General features: G+C 38.5%; 1 protein-coding gene and 1 pseudogene across 1 annotated transcript; one reads left to right on the top strand and one right to left on the bottom strand.

The window, feature by feature from the left end:
- Positions 1-1,669: 1,669 nt before the first annotated feature.
- LOC132702432 (cathepsin L-like) lies at positions 1,670-2,592 on the top strand (annotated as a pseudogene).
- Positions 2,593-3,737: 1,145 nt separating this feature from the next.
- Positions 3,738-4,896, bottom strand: LOC132702182 (cathepsin L-like). The gene is made up of 3 exons (XM_060670667.1): positions 4,808-4,896; positions 4,386-4,724; positions 3,738-4,333 (listed from the first exon to the last, which is right to left on the bottom strand). Exons 1-3 carry the CDS (start codon positions 4,883-4,885, stop codon positions 3,767-3,769), a joined length of 984 nt encoding a protein of 327 aa, XP_060526650.1. The 5' UTR covers positions 4,886-4,896; the 3' UTR covers positions 3,738-3,766.
- Between the last annotated feature and the right edge of the window lie 10,711 nt (positions 4,897-15,607).

Genomic DNA, 15,607 nt, shown 5'->3' with positions numbered 1-15,607 from the left:
GTCCCTGCAAAATTTTTTGGATGGCAAAACCTTTACCTCAAATGAACATGTCAAAAACCACCTGAACCAGTTTTTTGCCAGCAAGGACCAAAACTTTTATGAGAGGGGAATTATGTTACTGCCAGAAAGATGGCAAAAGGTGTTGAACCAGAATGGCCAATATATAATTTAATAAAATATTTATTCATTATACGAAAACTGTCTTTCATGTTCCCCAAAAAAAACGAAATGACTTTCCGAACAACCCAATAGTATACTGGCCAGTGCTCTTCAACAAAGTTTAGATAAGACTGCAGAGACTGCAAAACAGTTGTCTAAGGTTTGTTCTAATCTTAGGAAATTTGATCACATTTCACTGTATTATCGGGAATCCGGGTGGCATAAATTAGACCCACGATTCTTTCTCCACTTATGTGATCTTTATTATTATCTATTATCTTTTTGAAAAACTTGTCAAGGAATCTGATATTCAAGTAGCCCAGTCGTCACAATTCTCTGTATATTGTCCTGCAGTACCGTACTGCCCTCTATCAGTTCTTTCAGCTATGAAGTCACTAAATATTTCAACAATTGAACTGAGGTGGCTTTTACTTGATGAAAATTTATTTATCAAAATAAATAAGAACTAAAAGTCCAGATTTTCACGAAATTATATATATTTAAATGAAGACACGGTGTTGTCGAAACAATTTTAAAAATATATAATTTCGTGAAAATCTGAACTTTTAGTTCTTATTTTTATTAATATTTCAACTCCATTCCAGATGATATCAAGTGCTTCCGACTTTAAAAAGCGTCTTAAAACTAATCTACTGTCCAATTAATACTACTTTTTTTTATTTTGATTATTTCTGTAGTTCCCTCCAGCACCTCCGTGCCATTGAACTGACTAAATATAGAAATGTATTTCACTTTTTTTTTATTAAAATGTGTATAAACGTATTTTTATAACCTCTCTTCCATAGTGGTACAATAAAGTAAATTAATTCATAAAATCTCTTCTTCTTTTAGAGTGGTTAGGTGAGTAGCTTTGCTAGGTCTCTCCACCCTCCTCTATTATACTGTTTTATTTCTTGTTGTTTATTTATATATAAATAAAGACCTGTTAATATTATTATTATAAAATATAGAAAATCCCTCACCCACAACACTAAAAAAATAATGGCGCTTCTGAACACTATTTTGAATATTTTTTTCCACTGTGCGCCGTGACCCATATACGATCGACGGCCTGGTAAACCGCATAGCGGGCCGGAGTCATCGATGCACCGACTGTCTACCGATAAACAATCGTGATTAGGGCCATTGTCCCGATGAGTTATCGACCCGCGGGTCCGAAACTCTCTTTTAAAAAACCTGTCGCAGATGTTTGCCAAAGGGGCGCGTCGATTGGTAAAAATGTGGCCAGATTGGGCCTGCGTTGGACCTCTTGAGCGGCGCACGGACAGTATGGTTTTGATTAAATAACATTTCGAACGTATGGTGCAAAATTGGGATGATCGAGACGACCACCTACGTTCCCATATGGTCTGTGATTTTAATCCCGCAGGTTTGTTTACTCGGTTTTTTGTTGCGGGCTTGTTGAGGGTCAGCTTCTTTTTCCAAGGACTCTCAGAACAGTTTCAGCACTTTTTTCTATTACTGAACACGGGAAATTGATTACATATTGTTTTCCGCCGCAGCGGCTGCAACGGTCCACGAAAAATGGCAAAACTTCAAGGTAAGACCATCATATCCAGGTGGCAATCAGCTACGAAACTACCTTCAAGGTTCAACACGGCAAATCTTACCGAAGCACTGTGGAAGAGAAACAACGGTTCCTCATCTTCAACGAGAACCTCAGGAAAATCGAAGAGCACAACGCTAGATACGATAACGGCGAGGTTGGTTACAAAATGGGCGTCAATCGATTTGCCGACCTCACCAGAGAGGAATTTCCGGCCCTACTGGGCCTCTACGGAGCAAACAGCTTGCCCCAGGTTAGCGCTCAAGTATTCCAAAAGCCAGAGGGAGTAAAAGTACCAAAAGCTATCGACTGGAGGGCTAAAGGTGCTGTTACGCCGGTGAGAGATCAATTGTTTTGCGGTGGATGTTGGGCTTTTTGCACAGTAAGTGAAACTACCCCTGGTATTCCATAAATCAACACTATCATTTCCTAGATCGCCAATTTAGAGAGCATGTATTACATCAAGTACAACAAACTCGTCTCGTTCAGTGAACAAAACTTGATCGACTGCGAAACCGAGAAATACAACGCTACTGGCTGCGGTGGTGGATTGGTCAGTCCCACGTTCCAGTACATGATCGACCAAGGGGTGGAGACAGAAGAAGATTACCCCTATGAAGGAGTGGATGGCACTTGCAACCGCGACGAGTCAAAAATCGCTGCTAGAGTCAAAAGCTACATCGTCCTGCCGGAGCTGGACGAAGACACAATGCTAGAGGTGATCGGACGATAGCGAAAACGGGGTAGACTATTGGATTATGAAGAACTCTTGGGGTACCCTATACGGCGAGGACGGATACGTGAGGGTCAAGAGGAAGATCAATGCCTGTGGGATAGCCAACGAACCCACTTATCCTGTACTATAACTGCATGAATAAATAAATTTGGAACTTGTGCACACTTCATTCAAAGCCTGAAAAATATCCCCCAAAAACATCCGATTGCTACCAAACTCTTGTGTAAAATCCCGGAAATGTCCGAAGTCGCTCGGATCCGTGGGAAACGAAACTGACGCGCTAAAGTGACGCTTCCCGCACGCTAGATCAGTGTGTAATTAGGTATTTCACAGACGGGAGTGGAAAAAAATTATTTTTGTTTTTGGCAAGGATTTTAAAAATATCAAAATGCATAGGATGTTCCGTTTAAAATTTTAAAACTAATGTCGGTCCAGCACTTATCGAACACCCTGTATATATAGAAATAAAAAATATAATTTAATCAAAAAACTTTTGTATAAACTTTTTTTTTCTAAAATCAGGAGTTACTGAGAAAAGGTACAGGCGCCTAATAAAGTGCCTACCCCGTACATACAACATTCAAAGTAGTTTTTCTACTCCCGTCTGTAAAATACCTAATTACACACCGATCTAGCCTGCCGGAAGCGTCAGTTTACTACGTCAGTTTCGTTTCCCATGAATCCGACCTACTTCGGACATTTCCGGGGTTTTACCGCACGGATTTGGAAACAATCGGATGTTTTCGAAGATATTTCCCACGCTTTGAATTTTGACGTTTGTCAATTCTGACGGTCATGTCAGTGAATGTAGGTGTCAGTATTTCGAAAACCATTGGATTTAGGTGTAAGACATATATATACCACATTGTGGGTATTTTCATATGCTGTGAGAAAAAAATATCAAAAATATGGGTGTCTCATTAAAAAAAATGAATACTCCAAGTTGAAATTTTAATAAAGTGTCCTTTAATTTAGTCATAGCAGAGGGAAGTATTCTAAAAATCTGTTTAAAATTTGATCAGCCGTGGAAGACCATATTTACTTAACCTCATTTAAGTAGTTTCTACAAAAGTTACCTTTGTTTTTGGCAAAATTTTAAAACTAATGTCGGTCTAACGCTTATCGGGCACCCTGTATATATAAAAAAAATACTTTAAACCATAAAACTTTTTTTTCTAAAATCGTAATTCCGGTACCCTGTACATACAACCTTCGCGTTAGCAATTGCTGCTCTCGATTAGCTAACGCCTGAAACGAAACGCCAATTCGAATAGCTCGATTAACTTTATTCAAATAAAAACATCTCATAGTACGGGATAGCTAGCCTCGGTGGCAATGCCGCAAATGTTGCTTCCCCTCTTGACTTTCACGTATCCGTCAACGCCGTAGATCGTACCCCAGGAGTTCTTCATGATCCAGTAGTCGACCCCGTCTTCAGTCCCGTAACCAACCATCACCATGCCGTGATTGAGCTGGGTTTTGGAACAACCGAAGTATCCTGTCCCGTCGTAAATACCCTCCGAGTAGTACATAACCCCCGTGGCGTCTAAAGCCACGCTCACAGGTCCTACCAGGCCTACGGCGGCAAGCAAAGCGTCTTCGTCGAACTGCGGTATCTCCACGTAACTTTGAACCCTTGCCGTGATTTTAGACTCGTCGCGACTACAGCTACCGTCTCTTCCCTCGTAAGGGTAGTCTTCCTCAGTCTCCACACCTTCGTCGACCATATACTGGAAAGTCGGTACGATTATTCCTTGCAAGCAACCTGAATCACTGTATTTCTCTTCCGACGCGCAATCGATGAGGTTCTGCTCGCTGAACGTCGTCAGATTGTTGTTCTTGATGGCGTACATGCCCTCCAAGGAGCCGATCTGAGATTAGAACGGATCAGCTATGGAAGGACGCATTACCAGCGACACCTACCGTGCAGAATGCCCAACATCCCCCGCAATCTCCCTGATCTTTTACCGCGGTTACCGCTCCTTTTTCTCTCCAGTCGATCGACTTCGGGACCTCAACTCCTACGGGTTTTTTAAACGTTTCGCTCTTGACACCGGACGGCCGGGCAGGCTTTAGGCCGCCGTATTTCTCTAGAAACTCTTCTTTTGTGAGGTCTGCGAATTTGTTCACGGCCAGCTTGTAACTGACCTCGCCCTTCGCGTAGAGGGCGTTGTGCTCTTCGATCGTCTGGAGGTTGTCCAGGAAGATTCCGAAGCGTCGCTGTTCCTCAGCTACATTCCGGTACAACTTGGCGTGATCGGCCTAGTTGGTCAAAATCGACGTATTGTGATAATAACAATAAACATTGTGTAGAGCATTGAACGATGAAATGGGGGTCTGCCTACCTTAAATTGCTGCCATTTATCGTGGGGGATGGAGGATGCGATAGCAACCGCCGAAAAGATCACCAGAATAGTTTTCATTGTTGAAGCAATTATATGCAACTGAATTGATTCTCGATCGTTTAAATATTTATATAGAATATTATCATTTTCGACTGATAGAGAATTCGGTATCAGTTTGATAAGGAAGTTGCGGATTTAAGTGTGGAACGTATTTTTTGATAGACTCTGGAGATGCGTGTTATTCGGAAATTGAGTTAGAAAACTTGGAGGAGAGATGGTAAAACAGTAGCAGGTAGCAGGTCAATGCAATAAAAACATTTTCGAAAATAAAAAATTATTAATAAAAATCGGAAATTAAACATTATAGGGTAAAAGTGGGATAGACGCCCTTGGAGGATAGACGCCGCGCCTTAAAAAAAGAGAATTTAAAACCAAGTTCACGTTCTAGTACCAAGTTCCTCGGGCAAACCTCGCCCCGCACAGCAGTCTGCGCACGCGTTTCGACAGGACTGCACGTGTCGCCGCTTGAGTTAAAAAAACGTTTCAAAATTTTACCGCGCTTGCGTGATTCTTGTGACAGTGACATTTTCGTTTTCGAAGGTAAGTTTTATTATATTTATATTTATGGTGTGTTTATAAAATCACGAAATTATTTTAAAATTTTTTATTTATTTGCTGGTGCGTCTATCCCTACTAAAGAGGATAGAGGCCCCACTATTGACTGAGTATAGACGGCCTTAGAGGCATGTTTCCTCTATGACTTATTCACAGGTACTTAGGCTATAGGTAAGATTTTTTTAAATAACCTATCTAGTTAATATGCAAGTTAGTAGGAAAATTGACTTTCCAGTTTATTTATGAGCTGTTTATACCTTTACATGTCGTACTTCACTGTACTTGTAAAAAATAATGCAGCGTATCACCTAATTTCATTTTTTATTTTAGACCATATGCCGCGAAAATATAAAAGGCGGGGCACCCGTTTGTGCTGCTTGGTCTGAAGAAGCCCTTTGCAAAGCTTTTGGGGAAATGGATAAAGGCCAAGTCGGTGTAAATGAAATATCTCGTCGTTATGGTATTCCATATCGAACTTTGAGGAGGCGATATGCTAAAAAAAGCTGTGAAAAACTTACTTTGGGTAATTAATAGAGGAATAAATTGCCCTAACCAAATTCAATTTAGGCACCGTCTTCTTAGTTTGTTTTTTCATACTTGCCCTTTTTGAATCCTAAGTTTTTTTCTCTACCCATTAATTTCTTCTTTTTCAGGAAAACATCCCACACTGGACTTTGACAACGAGAAACGTCTCGTAGCGGCCATACAAAAATTAGAAAAGGCAGGATTTCCCACAACAGGACATTATGTGAGTCTTCTTACTTCTTCTTTTGAATTTGCCGAGAAACTGGGTTTCGAAATTTCTTTTAACAAAGAGACACGTATGGCTGGTCAGCACTGGCTCAAATCATTTCTTGAACGATACCCAGAACTCAGTATTCGCCAGGCAGAAGTTTTGTCTATTGCAAGGGCTCAAGGATTAAATCGAGATGAAGTAAACAAAATGTTTGAATTGTTGCTAAAAATACTAACTGAAAATGATTTGATCGATAAACCTGATCAACAAAAAAAAAGACCGAGGTTTAGCTCTGAAAGTGAACAAGAGTTCGATGAATCAGATTCTGACCAGACTAAATCTGATAAAGAAAATACTCAATGCAGAGAATGTTTCGATGACTATGCAAGTACCAACTCCACGGCGGACTGGATTCAGTGCCTGATGTGTAAACTCTGGTTACACGAAGATTGCACTCTATATGGCGATTACTGTAATAGCTGTGGACACAAGAAGAAGCTTGCAGCTCTAAAAGCTAACCTGGAAAAGGGGAATTCAAAGAATAAGTAATCTGGCCAAGGTAAACAGTATCTCTATATTTGTTGATTATTTGAACATTTTGATTACTGTTAATTTTTTTTAAGAAGGAAGTTTTTTTCCAAAGAAGTCCTAAGGGACGGATTTGTTTTATGTTTTATTATTCCTAAATTTAGTTCGGTAAAGTCTGGTAAATGCCAGCAGAATTTAGCGTTGGAAGGGGAGTGCGCCAGGACTGCATACTGTCACCTCTCCTGTTTACGTGTATTCAGAACATCTATTCAAGGAAGCATTGGATGATACAGAGGACGGACTTGTAGTAAATGGTCAAATTATAAACAACTTGAGATATGCGGATGATACCGTTCTTGTGGCCGACACTGCCGAGGGGCTTCAGAGACTTGTGGACCGAGTGGCGACTGCATGCGAAGGATACGGTATGAAGATAAACTGTAACAAAACACAAATATTAATTATCAGTAAAAACGATATTGGAAACCTACAGTTTACTGCAAACAACGAAGCCATCAAAACAGCAGAGACAGTTACATACCTGGGCTGTACTTTGAACAAAGATTGGGACCACTCTCGAGAAATAAAGTGCCGAATCGAAAAAGCAAGAAGCACATTTAACAAAATGAGAAACATACTCTGTAACCTACCCCTCAGCGTCCGCACTAGAATAAGGGTCCTGAACTGTTATGTTCTCTCGGTCCTCCTTTATGGGACAGAAGCATGGACCCTTACCGATGCCTCGTGCAAACGTATAGATGCCTTCGAGATGTGGTGCTACCGCCGCATCCTCAGAATTTCGTGGGTACATCATGTGACAAATAAAACGGTCATTGAGCGCATCGGAGGAGAAATGGAATTCCTAGCAAACATCAAACGCAGAAAACTGGAATACTTTGGACACATTATGCGCAATGAGAAATACCACCTACTCCAACTCATCTTACAGGGGAAAATCAATGAATGACATCAACAGCCCTATTCAGATCCGCAGTAAACAAAGTAATATGGACCAACGTGATAGGCAACGTCCACAGAGGACCGGCACTTTAAAAAGAAGAAGAAAGTCTTAATTAATTTTTAATAGACGTTGTTATGTTGCTAAGTTTACCCAAAGAATGATTGAAAGACTGAGCCATTTGTTCCTATAAAAGTGCCATTTACTTTAGTTTTACGGTATATTTGGATAAGAAAACCTTATAATATATTATTGCAACTAAGAAAGCAAACAAATATTTTATTTAATTTTCTAAGAATTTTTTTCTTTATTACGGAGGCATCTATCCCATTGTAGGGCGTCTATACTCATGTCGAAATTTTGCCAGGGGCAACTACCCTATACAGTAGGCGTCTATCCTCAAACAATAAGTTTTTTTTAGAGCCGAATATCTACAAATCTACGGTATGCATTGAATGATGGAACACTTTGAACATGAAAGGACCGAAGATCATTTTCATGCAAAACTTCCCAAACTGTAGAGCAAGCAATTCTTTCCTGAGCAACAAGTTTTGTCGTACTCGTTGACGGGTCGGCCCTCACATGTTGCAGTATTCTTTCTTCTCTTCCAGCGGTTTTTTTTTATGCCCCATTCTGCCTTTATTCATATTATCACGTTTGAATGATTCCCTTTTACGAAATCTTCCGTATATGTTGATGCATGTCTTAGCAGACGGGATAAGCCTCGACATAAAGCCGTCGTGCTTGATCTGCATTTCGATTTGCTCTATCATAATGAAATGCATATAGCGATATTCAGTATTTCAGTATTATTGATGGGCCATCACAGTCCAGTAAGCTCTTTTAATAGAAACTGATTTTTAACGGATTGTGACAATGAATTTTTCAAATTTCATTTAGTCCTGTAAGGTAAAATCACATTTACAGGGAAAATTCGAGCAGAGTGCTGCTGAAACTGTTTCAATGTTAAAAACAGCTTATAAAGACGATGCGATGGGAAAAACTCAAGTGTACCAGTGGTTTGTTCGCTTCAAAAATGGCGACGAGTCAATTGATCACCGACCTCGTTCTGGACGTCCGTTACCTGCTCGAATCGACGAAAATATTGAAAAGATTCGAGAGTTTGTGCTCACAGACCGTCGACAGACAATTGAACAAATATCAAAGATTAGTGGGTTCTCTTGGAGCACGGTTCAGCGAATTTTAACCGAAGATTTGGGTTTGAAAAGAGTTGCTGCCAAGTTTGTTGACATGCAAAAAGAACATTGAGTTGAAACATGTTGTGCTTTGAATCAACAGCTTCAAACGGATCCAGATTTTCTTTCAAAGATCATTACTGGTGACGAGTAATGGTGCTATGGTTACGATCCAGAAACGAAGCAACAGTCCATCCAATGGAAGGCGTCACTGTCTCCCCGTCCAAAAAAATGTCGTCAGGTCCAATCAAACATCAAAACGATGCTGATTTGCTTTTTCGACATCAACGGCGTAGTTCATGCAGAATTCGTTCCACCAGGTGAGACCGTTAATCAAGTTTTTTTTTCTGGAAGTTTTAAGAAGATTGCGCAACTGTATTCGACAAAAAAGGCACGATTTGTGGCGGACAGGGGACTGGTTCTTTCACCACGATAATGCACCTGCACACACAGCCATTTCTGTTAAGCAGTTTTTGGCTAAAAATGGCATGGTTCCTCTGCCCCATGCACCTTACTCGCCTGATCTCGCTCCGTGTTCTATGGTTAATTTTTGTCTCTTATCGCTTAATATGCTTTTGTACTTGGATACTTAAATGATGCAATCTGTTCAGGTTCCAAATAAAATATTATCAACTGTTGCATCTAATGATGAAATTCTTAAAATTTCAAGTAGCTATTGAAGCTGTTGAAATTGACTCAAACAAAGACATTTGCTCGGTCTGGAATTTTTTAATGAAGCCACTTAACAAACTAAAATTGATATATGTCAACTGATCTGTAAGTTCACGTTTTTCATATAAATTTTTAGTTTTTTTATAATTGAATCAGCTGAATTCAATGATAGTTCGCTCTCGAACGCTAGGGCGGCAAATAAAATGTTAAAAATGCTTGGAAAAATTCAAACGTGCATAAGAAGAGCCTGGGATATATTTCATTCAATCACAAGCACCATCAGCGATAATTTTCAGAAGAGGTTGTTAAAATCCCATTAGATAAAAGCGTCAAAAAAGAAAAGGGACGAGGGCTTAATACTTAGGTAACGGGATTATTAATCTTTTTCGTTTAGAAAACCACAGTAACAAACTAATGAATCATAAATCCTAACTCGAGTAATAAGTCTCCTTTCGATGGCTACTGGAACAGTGTCATTTGGTAAACTTTCATTTCCTACTAATCCCTTGTAGTGAATCACTTACTAGTGAGAAAACTTCCTCGTCCTGCCCAATTTTCAATATGCATTACTCAAAGCCTCCCGGGACTGCCACCCTTTCCGTCGCAGACACTAAAATTCCCCCACGCGAGAGCGTATGCATAAAAAAAAGGAGCTGTAAAATAAAAATCACACACACACACACACTGGCACATAGTAGTACATCCTTATGATATAGTGCGGGTTTACTTTGCGCGACGTTGCCGGTGTTTGCTCCGACGTTGCATTCGTAAGTTAGATCTCCCGGGGTGCGGAAAGCAGGAGCCCGGGAAATGTGGCAACGCGGTCGCGGCTTCAACGATCGGGTATAAAAATAATGAAGGGCCGTGGATTGAAAAGAAGGACGCCTGTCCCAACTTTCGCGTGGAATTCCCGCAGGAGTTGGCGTTGAGTCAACCCCCGCACGCATTGAGTCACGTAAGTTTGGGAAGCAAAAATTGCCTGGTGTCCGACCGCTGTTGGTTTGATCAATGATTTTGGCTTCACGTTTCAGGCTTTCTGTTTGCTTAATTTGTCGGCTGGGGATTGTACGCGCGAAATTCATCCGGGCGATTAATTAATTAGGATTAGTGGGCGTTATAGGCCGTAAATGTATAATCAAAAAAGAACCATCCAAATACATATCGACCGAGAAACAAATCTTCATAAAATTTTACTGAATTTTAACCGAAGGAAGATGAAATAGCTCCAGTTAAGAAGAAAGTCAACTTTGCTTCAAACTTGTCCGAAACCACAAAACTTAGGAAGTCTGTGCAGGTGCAGAATTAAAATGAAAATAGATAGCGACTTCAATTATAGGTTAATAATCAAATCACCATCAAATGTTACTGTATTTTCACTGATGAAGAAAGAAAATAGCTTTTCTTTAACGTAAGTTTTGCTATTTCTGCACTCTTTAAGAAGAGTGTTATTTTTGTCTTGAGCTAATCCAAACCCACGAAAATAGCTTTAGAAAGTTTTTTATTTCTTGTCGTACAACTCGAAGTTTTAAAATCACCAAGGGTCTACATCTGAAGAAATTGAAACCACCAATTCCTCAGCAGCTAATCGACCACCAACTAAGAAGTTTTATTCCATTATTCTAGAAGAAAGAAGAAAATGGCGTTCTTAGATGCATTTCCCGATAAAATTGGCAAGTAGCTTTTTCTCTAACCGGTCATGATGGTGATTATTCCCAGAGAAAATTATTATAGAATATGCGCGAATCTGACAGAAATAAGCGTAGAAAAAACGACAGTGGTCGTTTGGGTTAGTTAGCTAAACCATTCCATTAGAAAGTGAAAATGGTGTTCAAATTTCTAAGGCAACTTTTATGTTTTGCAGTGAAAAGGAAATAGTTGGATATACTTATCGCTAAAAAGGAAGCGAGCGAAACATTTTATTCTGATAAAAGAACATGCCATAAGTAGGGAAGCTAAATCACAATTGGAGCTTCAAAAAATGAAAGCTGACCGAGCTAGGGAATTTATAAAAGAGGTATGTTACTTATCGCAGCTTTCCTGCATAATGAAGCCGACACGAACAATGCGGTGTGGCAGGCCATTGGGCAAATGAGATTTGCTTCGCTATTTAAATAGTGGTGGATTTGGCAATGGAAGATTCTCTGGTGGTCAAAATAAAAACAAATAGATTTGTTTGTTCTGATATTCTTGGTAGCTCAAGGCCTTTCCGATTAAATACAGATTAAGATACTCATCAGCGGTCATAGCTTTATGTGCTATGTCATGAAATTCTTTATGCCAGACGATCTGACCAACATCATTCAATCAGCATCGTACAACCCACCATTTGAAGGATTCAGTATGGCCAATTTTGAATTTTGGGACATATGAGGAAATTGTTGATAGAGGTAATTCCACAAATGTGAAGACAAAAACTGTCATTTCTGAATCGCAAAAATAGACTGAAACCAATGTTCCCGAAAAGCTTAAAACTTTGAGAGATTCGCTAAATGCTGAACTACTCGGAGTTGAATCAGAAAAAAAAATATCTCAAATCAAAGAGACTTTTTTTTAAATATATTTATTTGTAAGATGAAATTTGCGGCTACTGTGAAATACATAAGCAATAGTTTTTAACTCCATTTTGTTAACACATATTGTCAAAATGTCCAAAGACACTTACGATGTTTCTTTTTTTCTTTCATTTCTAGTTTTATTTTGTTAGCTACATCAGTTTACGTTAGTATCAATTTTCCGTTTGCCTTGAACTTGTTTTTATATGTTAATAAACTATTATTCTATATATTTTGAACCATTTTATATCATTGTATGAGTGCGATCAAATCAAGATCAAATTTCCTCACACTATAGACAAACCTAACCTTACTTTCCTGATCCAAGTAAAAACCATAGGCAAAGACACCATAATTGAAATTAGAGAGGACCAGGGATTCGTTTCAGGTTTTTACTTAAACTGTGTCTATTATTATACAAAAATTTTATGGAGACTAGGGCTAGGGTTAGGTATTCTTTGAATGTAAGTTTGCTATCCAAGGTAACTCCCAGATTCTCGGCACATTCTTTAAAATTTAATTTTCAGCTGCTTATCACCAAATCTAATTCGCTCTTTAGAAAGTTAACATTCTTATTATTCCCAAACACCATAACACGTGATTTACTGCGATTAAGTTTTAAATTGTGGCCTTGAGACATCTGATTAATGCAGGTTTCAAATTCTTTATGATTGTCGGTGCTCCAGCTACAATAAATTTGTATGTCATCCGCAAAGTTTACAGAATTTTTGAGACCTCAAAATATCAGAAGATAGATAGATAAGGAAAATTGATTCCTGAGGAACACCGGATAGAATTTTTTCCTTTCCCCGAGTATTTATCATTTGAAACAATTGATTCAAATGTAAAAGTTAAGTATGATTTGAGGAAATTAGAAGATCTTACATTGAAGCTGTAGTATCGTAGTTTAGATACCAATAGCTCGTGATTAATTGTATCGAATGTCTTCGAAACCTGTAAAAGTATTAAAAGAGAGCTCATTTTATTATCACAACCTTGCAGAAAGTCATCCAATACCATAGTTAAAGCTATCCACGTACCGTTTGCGAAAACGACACTGAGTAAAACCGCAATTTGATGTTTTAGGTAGCGATGTACAATATTTCAACGACATCGACTCCGGCGGAGTTAGTATTAAAATTATTAAGAATTTTGTTTAACGTGGATATGGATATATCAGTCATTTTAAACGGGAAATTTCAAATTATTTTATAGAAATTGTCATTATAAAACTTTATTTTTGCCGGACAGTGTCGCTTATTTTGTAGGTATGAAGAAAAAAAAGGTTACAAATTTCATTAGGTTCTGATAAATGTTGTGGAATTACGTTCTTTTTTTATGCGAAGACCAAGTTTACTTCCAATTGCTTTTAAAGGAGCCAAGGTATTGCTTCTTCTTACTGATGCTAATATAATATTTCTTAGATGTTTATGCGTATCCAGTCAGACTATAGATTTAGATAAATAATTTAATGCTCTCTGTCAAGCAAGGAACTTTTGACTTAGTTATTGAGGATTCTTTAATTGACACATTAAACAAAGCTAAAATGACTTTATTTAGTAAATTTCGTTTGAAATGAACTTATATCTCGGAAATTCAGTTTCTAGTACCACGGAAAAGTGATTTCTGACATAGATTTGACGTGAAAACCGTCAAAGTCTCATTAACTAACCCATTAACCGTTTCCCGAACTTCTGAAGCGGAACGAACCGCAACTTGTGTCCTCACATCCGGTCAAATTAGGAGTTAAACAACCATATTCGGGATCCTCGTCCCAAAATCCTCGCATATCGTAATAAGACCGTAATGGGGTTGGCGGGACCCGTTAGGACGTCACGCGATGTTTCATTCGATTATATACGCGACGGTATTTGGACGTTGCCAAATGCACGAGCGAAACGGCTCCCCTTCGGTCGCATTTTTTTATTCGACAATGGTGCACACATTATACAATTCGACCTGCTAAACTACACGTACGGCACAAGTGTCGTTTATGAATGGGCAGGACCGGCCATTCGGGCCATTAGATTATCAACCCCCGGCAGCAGGAGGGTTGAGGCGATAACGATGGGGTATTCAGATGCAGATTTTGTCGGTTTAGCGGTCGATTGTGAAGTTTTTCACGTTTTTATTAAAACCGCCGGCGGTTGTTTGTTTGTGGGCCCAGTTTACGCAAACCAGAATTATTTTTTGACTGCGAAATAGGATGGCGTATGTATGTATATGTCCGTAAGCGTTTGCTTCATCGAAAAACTTTGCAGACGTCTGAATGCAATGAATTTAGTTTCAACGAGCCAAACCAAACGAGATATGGTCATGATTTGCCTGGTCTATCAAAAATCAAATCAAGGTGCTCCATAAGAAGAAGAAGAAGTATATGAAGGTAAAATTTATATAATACTTATATTTTGATCTTTATTAAGGAATAATTAACATTAACGTAGCAAATCAACAGATTCGCTAATAATTTATACTTCAATTCGAAACTTGTGTGCAGGTCTGCTGGAAAGCTTAGAGGGCATGGAATCTGCCATTGGGAGGACAGTGGGAAGGTTGGGTTCCAAACACTTTACTACTTACTAAATAAATAAGGACTAAAAGTTAAGACTTTCACGAAATTATACAATTATTTCGACAACACCGTGTCTTTAACAAATGTGTCTTGTAGAAACAATTTTCATGTGAAAATATATAATTTCGTGAAAATTTTAACTTCTAGTTCTTATTTAATTTGTTAAATGGATTTTCATCAAGTAAAAGCTATTTCAGTTTAATTACTTCTTACTGCTTATTACTACCTTCATGGCGCGACAAGTCAAAATTTTGAAAATTGGGTCAAAAATTCTCTTCTTCCAAACATCCCGGTGGTTTAGGATAATGCTAGTTATCACAGCACTTAAGCCTAAAAATTACCGATGATTACCGACGATCAGCAGCAAAATGAGGTACTGCAGGACTTTCTCAGTCAGCATGACCTTTATTTTGAAGATACAATAAAAACTAGTGGAAGTTTTAAGAACCCAATCCGTATGGTAAAAGTTATTTCGTACACGAGGTCATCAAAAATTCCGGTAATACGTTTTCACTATTGAAATAAATTAAAAAACAAAGGTAGGCGCAATAATGTAAACCCAAAAATATCCACCCATGTAATTGATGTCATTAAAACTCAGTGTGGATTAATACTAGGGAGCTGTTGGGAAAAATGTGTTAATCATGTACCTGGAAAATAATTATAAAAGTATAAACCATTCAAACCTCCAACCAAATCTCTGTAATTTTTCCCTAGGCTCCTATTAATTAAGGTATGTTTTATTTGAAAGAGAAATTCTCACGTTCTAGACAAAGCTTACCTAAATTTTAATATTGATTTTTTTAATAGGCAACTGAAATGGGAAAAGCAGATAGACATCATGTTTCACGGAAAATTTTAACCCCTGCATATTAATATGAATCTATACCTAAATATGCATACACTTAAGTCTGGCTTATGAACAATCATCAACTTGCTTTACCGACACTTAAGACATTTCGAAATTTTCA

Source organism: Cylas formicarius, unplaced genomic scaffold, assembly GCF_029955315.1.
Source record: "Cylas formicarius isolate icCylForm1 unplaced genomic scaffold, icCylForm1.1 PGA_scaffold_5__7_contigs__length_24384050, whole genome shotgun sequence".
Taxonomy (NCBI): Eukaryota; Metazoa; Arthropoda; class Insecta; order Coleoptera; family Brentidae; genus Cylas; species Cylas formicarius.
Note: the sequence above shows the minus strand (reverse complement) of the source record. Positions and strands in the feature narration are given on the sequence as shown.

What these genes read in the sequence shown, in the direction of transcription:
- LOC132702182 (XM_060670667.1), bottom strand. Translation starts at nt 4,885, where the DNA reads ATGAAAACTATTCTGGTGATCTTTTCGGCGGTTGCTATCGCATCCTCC. An exon ending in ATAAATGGCAGCAATTTAAG is followed by an intron (nt 4,725 to 4,807) that starts GTAGGCAGACCC and finishes TTGACCAACTAG; the next exon opens with GCCGATCACGCCAAGTTGTA. An exon ending in GATGTTGGGCATTCTGCACG is followed by an intron (nt 4,334 to 4,385) that starts GTAGGTGTCGCT and finishes TTCTAATCTCAG; the next exon opens with ATCGGCTCCTTGGAGGGCAT.